The 5,423-nt window shown below is 28.4% G+C and overlaps 1 protein-coding gene across 2 annotated transcripts; it reads right to left on the reverse strand.

Annotated features, from left to right (window-relative positions):
- Window positions 1-642: 642 nt before the first annotated feature.
- On the reverse strand, window positions 643-4,780 carry LOC125187685 (bidirectional sugar transporter SWEET17-like). 2 transcript variants are annotated; one of them, XM_048084312.1, is made up of 6 exons: window positions 4,684-4,780; window positions 4,505-4,541; window positions 4,219-4,429; window positions 3,947-4,108; window positions 2,313-2,432; window positions 643-873 (listed from the first exon to the last, which is right to left on the reverse strand). In XM_048084312.1, the coding sequence occupies exons 1-6, from the start codon at window positions 4,715-4,717 to the stop codon at window positions 718-720; spliced, it is 720 nt and encodes a 239-aa protein (XP_047940269.1). In that variant the 5' UTR covers window positions 4,718-4,780; the 3' UTR covers window positions 643-717. The 2 variants fall into 2 exon arrangements, with proteins under 2 accessions (XP_047940269.1, XP_047940270.1); XM_048084313.1 differs by having other exon boundaries at window positions 4,049-4,108; window positions 4,684-4,736.
- Between the last annotated feature and the right edge of the window lie 643 nt (window positions 4,781-5,423).

Genomic DNA, 5,423 nt, shown 5'->3' on the forward strand with positions numbered 1-5,423 from the left:
ATCAATTCTTTCAATTCTGAGAGAATTCTCGCAAATGAAAAAATGAATCTTTCAATTTCAGCTTCAGATTGTGTATGAATTAAACGATACTCCTAGAAGTGAATTATATAGGTCGTGTATACTTAGTTTACGAGATGTAAATTTTAGGATTATTGGTTTGGGTCCAGTTCAAATATTGTTAGTTTAGGTCATCTTCTGAATCCTCTAATTGGGATAAGTATGTAAATATTATAATATAGGTGTGATTAAAAAAAAATCTATGTGGCATTTTAATTGCCACATGGAATAGATTTAAGTAAAAAAAATTGTACTAAACCTTAAATGATTATAAAGTTTAGTAACTAATTTGAAATACATTAAAATTTAGCAATCAATTTAATACGATTATGATAGTTTAGTACCCATTTAAAAAATTAGCCCTTAAAATAAAAAACACTTGCGCTATTGCAGATAACATATAAGGAATTGTATTTATAGTGAAATTAAATGAAATTTTTAATGCTTATGAGATTCAAACAATGGATGTTCATTCTTACTTGAAATATAGATGCTCATTTGAACATCTAGCAATAAATATGGGTTTATTAACGTAAAAACTAATTTTTATAGTAGAAAATAAAAAATATACTGTAAACATTGCACTAAATATAAAAAGTTCACTAGTGAAATTAGCTGCTCCATATTTGGACAGTATGAAATTTTAGTACACATGAATAATCAATGTTGATGTGGAACAAGGAGTTGTTGGTGATGTTCACATCTCTCTTCCAAATCACCAATTCCAATTGCATTATTTGATGACTTTGCTTTTCTATACATAGCATAGAGTACTAACTGTGACACTCCAAGTAAAAACCCCATGCTATGCGGTACCTTCATTTATGTACAACACATTATGCTATATTTTCTTTGTAATCACAATTTGCATATAGAGAAGGTATGATATATTATGTGCTACTACGCCGAAGTAAAAAAAATGTGAAGTTAATGAGCCAAACGAAATTATCTATCTCAAATATTTTTGTTATTTGCTAATAATCAATGGGTAAGTCACAACTGGTATCCAAAATTTAGTATTTTTCAAACTAAAAGAAATCCACAACTTAAAGTTTTCATTTAAAAAAAATATCAACATTGAAAAGCGTGATTATGTCACGTATTACATAATCTAGCAATAATTAGTGAGTGTCTTCACTGTAAATTGTATTTAGAAAATAATTTTCTGACAAAATGTGTTTATGCTATCCCTTATTCTCATTCATAATTTATAGTCCCTTCATCCAAAAAAAAAATTTCAATCATGGACGACACGAGTTTTAATGATAAATTAGTAAAGTAAGAGGGAGAGGAAGAAAAAGTGGATAAAGTATGAGAGGAGGGAAACAAAGTAAAAGAGAGAATGAGAAAAAATAAATAAAATATGAGAAAGTTTCCATTTTTGAAATGGAGTATATTAACATCTCAAAATGACAAAATGAGACTATTTTTCATAGATGGATGGAGTATTTAATGTTTAGACAAATACTAGAATGGGAGTATTTAATGTTTTAACAAATACTATTCTGATCATTGCAAATTAGTTAGGATTATTAATACATGTCCCACCAGGCAAATATACATTCAAGTTTCAAACTATTGACTAATTATTCATAGTTAAATTCTTTATTTAAATTGATACTTTTATAATGTCAAAAAATACTAAATACTACTTCATATTAAGATAACTTCTTAAAATTTCCAATAAATTCGACACAATCTAATTTATTTTGTATCACTTATTATTTAAATTAAATTTTTTATTTAATTTTACCTCATGTGAAAACCAATTATGTGTTTATATAAATTAATTTATTGTAATTATCGTGTCATGTATATGCATACAAAATAAGATAAATATAAATAATGATTAAAAAAAGCATTACAGTTATACCGAAGATCATTATAACAAATTGATTAGAAAATTCTTAATAGTAAAAAAAAAAACAATCTTAAATTTCAAATGATAATAACATTCCTAGTTCAATGCCTCTAAATCACTGTATTTTTCAATATAAAACTACATTTAGAATCTCTATGATTTGGGTCAAGTGATTCATCACTCCGTCATTGGATAAATCAAAATTTTTAAAAATTTAAGATTGTAAATTGGAAACATAGGTTAAGGATAATATTTTAAAACAGTTAGGGTCAGATACTATGATTAATCGATAAGCAATGAATGTGGGATAATCTAAGTTTTTTTGGAAGCATGTAACCGAAAGAAATGTAATTTGAGATGGCAATGTAAAATAAAGAAGAAAATAGAGACTTACAAGGAGAAAAATGTCACGAACTAGCATCGCGTAAGTAGCCCAGGTCAGTCCATTGGCGCATAGGCAAATTGAAAGCAAGAGTGGCATGTATTCCACACTCTTTGTTATCACCACTTGTCTCTGAAAAATAAATAAATATATTGGAGTTTTATTGCAGATCAGATCTAGCCCTTATGTATGTATACTCCATTTGATTTTATTATTATGTTAAATGTTATCCTATTTTTTAGAGAAGAAACTAAGTACATGTAGGAGTAGGATTAATACCAAACTAATCTTAAATGCTAAATATTGAATAACATTATTATAAGATACTTTCTCTGGATTTTAATGTAAAATTGGCAAAGTAAGAGAGAGGTAGAGAGAAAAAGTAATTACTCCAAGTATTGTTAGTAGAAAATGAGTCTCACCTCATTAGAGAAAAAAAAGTTTCCAAAATTAAAAAATGCATATTATTGTGGGACGAACTAAAAAGAAAGAGTGCATAATCTTGTGGGATGAAAGGAGTAATATGAAGTTCATTATAATGAACTAATAACAAAGTTATAATAAACTCATAATTTTTAAATTACGTAAGATGACGCTATTGTTATGAAGTTATTATTTTTAAATCTTTGAATTTTCTATAATAATCTACAAATAAAATTGTAATGAACTTCATGCTATTTTATAATGACGTGTTTAACGTTTAGTGTTTAAAACTAGTTTGGTACTATAATACATCCCGGAGTAGGAGTATTATTATCCTATAATGGTACATGGAAATTTCTGTTGACATCTAAGAAAGTAACTGAGAAAAGTTAGCTATTCGAAAATGAACATGATCAAGTTCAAAAATAGATATTTTCATACTCACTCCGTTTCTAAAAAATAGACAATATTTGAACACGAGTTTTAATACACAATTAGTAAAATAAGAGAAAGATAAAAAGAAAAAGTGATTGGAGCATTGGAGCATTGTTAGTGGAGAATTATATTCATCTTATTAGAGAATTTTTTTTTTTTAAATAGAATCAGTCTACTTTTAGAAAGAAAAAAAAAATAATCCTAAATAGGTCTATTTTTAAAAGACATAGAAATTACAAAACAAAAAACATTCGTATTGAAAAAGCAAGCGAGAAAGCAAAGTCTTACTTTTAAACTCTATAAACTAATTTTGTAAAGTTCATCTCTGTCAGCACTACACAATCACATTTGTCCTTATCTTACGTCTCGATCACGTTAGATTAGAAAAAATGAAGTTATAAAATATTTATGTTTGATTGCACAATAAAATAGTACTCCCTCCGTTTCGCTATAGCTGAGCCGGAACTTTTAAACACGCAGTTTTAGAAATAAATGTTGGGTGTGTTAAATAAATAGATAAAAAAGTAAAGGAGAAGAAAATGCAGAAAGAATAAAGTATAAAGTGAATAAAGTAGAGATAATAAAGTAAGAGAGAGTAAAGTAAGATAGAGAAAAAAGTTATCAAATATGGAAATGACTCAACTATAAAGAAACTTCCAGAAATGATAAAATGACTCAACTATGGCGAAACAGATAGCGAAACAGATGAAGTAGTTAGTAAAGACTATTTTTACTTGATCTTATGCAAAAATATGAAAAATGAGTAAAACAGTAGCTAATTTTCATACCATGATAGACAAAGGCGAAGCGTATCGAAGAATGTTGAAACACGCACACAGAAACCCAGTGAAATTAATGCTTGATTCTCCCTCCAATTCAAACCTACTCACCCAAATCGCCACCACCACAAACCCTACATCCATCACCGCCGCTATCGCCGCCGTCCTCGCCTGAAAACCACTCATTGATATTGTAATTTTTTGTTTCAGTAAGCATTTCATCAAACATTTGGTGTGCAGAGCTCGAAAATCCAAACATCAAATAACAAAATTGAATTTACCCTGATCTTAGGAGGAGCAAATGCGAGATAGAGAAAGAGGTAGACGGTGGATATAACGATGCCAGATCCATTGACTGTAGCTACAAGCAACGCATCTGGTTTGATGATTCCGTAGTAAGTCCACAGCGATGCATTCAACACCATACATATGTATGGGAAGCTCGAGAAATCTTCCGTCGATCGCTTTTTGACTATCCTCGCGAATGTTCCTCTGCAAAAAATACGAATCGGAATCCTCAATTGAAGATATTTCAATTGATGTTACGAGATTGAAAACTGAACTTACATAGGCGAAAGCAGTATTAGAAATGCGGAGATGTTACCTGAGAAAAAAAAAAAAAAAAAAAAAAAAAAAAAAAAAAAAAAAAAAAAAAAAAAAAAAAACAGAGATGAAAAAAAGAATTTTAATACTCCTGCAAGATTTGTGTTTTGTTGTTAGTATGAATTTGGGTTGTGATTTGATACCTAAAATCCCCAGCATAAAACTGAGCTCCACCATTGTTGTTTGCTGGAAATACACACCAATAACTCCGTTTGTTTATATAACCGCCGCACTCCATTTATAAGCATTGTCTCATTTTTTTATTTAAAATTTTTCCTTCTTATATTCAGATGGGAACTATCCTGTCCCTCAAAGTTTAGTCAGTTTTTCCATTTTCATTTTTTCCACCTAAATTTATCTAATTTTATTTTTTTATCATTTTTAGTAATAAATTTCATGTCGTACTAACTCATTTCTATTCATATTTTATTATAAAACTAATATATAAAAATTGAACTCATATTCCACTAACTTTTTTAACTCACTTTTCATTACATTTCTTAAAGTTTATGTCCGGTTATAGCAAGACAATCTTTGTGGAACATAAGGAGTACTATATTTTTTTTATTGAATTATACATTATTTTAAAAATGAAAGACTATGTTCTGTACATAGATGTGATCATTTAAAAAAAAATAAAACTTTAAAATTTAATATTTTAAGTTCAAACATGATAATAAGATGGATCAGAACTTGGCGAAAATGTTCTCTATTATCCTTTCAAGATGGCAATTACCCAATAATGATTGAATTAAAATATATTAAATATTTTTTAATCGACGTGTAGTTAAAAAAAAATTTCTGACACGTGGGAAAATGGTGAATCAAAACCAAAGATCTAGCTTATCGCTAGATGGGGCAAATGCCCCTGCTCATAATTAAC

This window comes from Salvia hispanica, chromosome 5 (genome assembly GCF_023119035.1).
Source record: "Salvia hispanica cultivar TCC Black 2014 chromosome 5, UniMelb_Shisp_WGS_1.0, whole genome shotgun sequence".
NCBI classification, from domain to species: Eukaryota; Viridiplantae; Streptophyta; class Magnoliopsida; order Lamiales; family Lamiaceae; genus Salvia; species Salvia hispanica.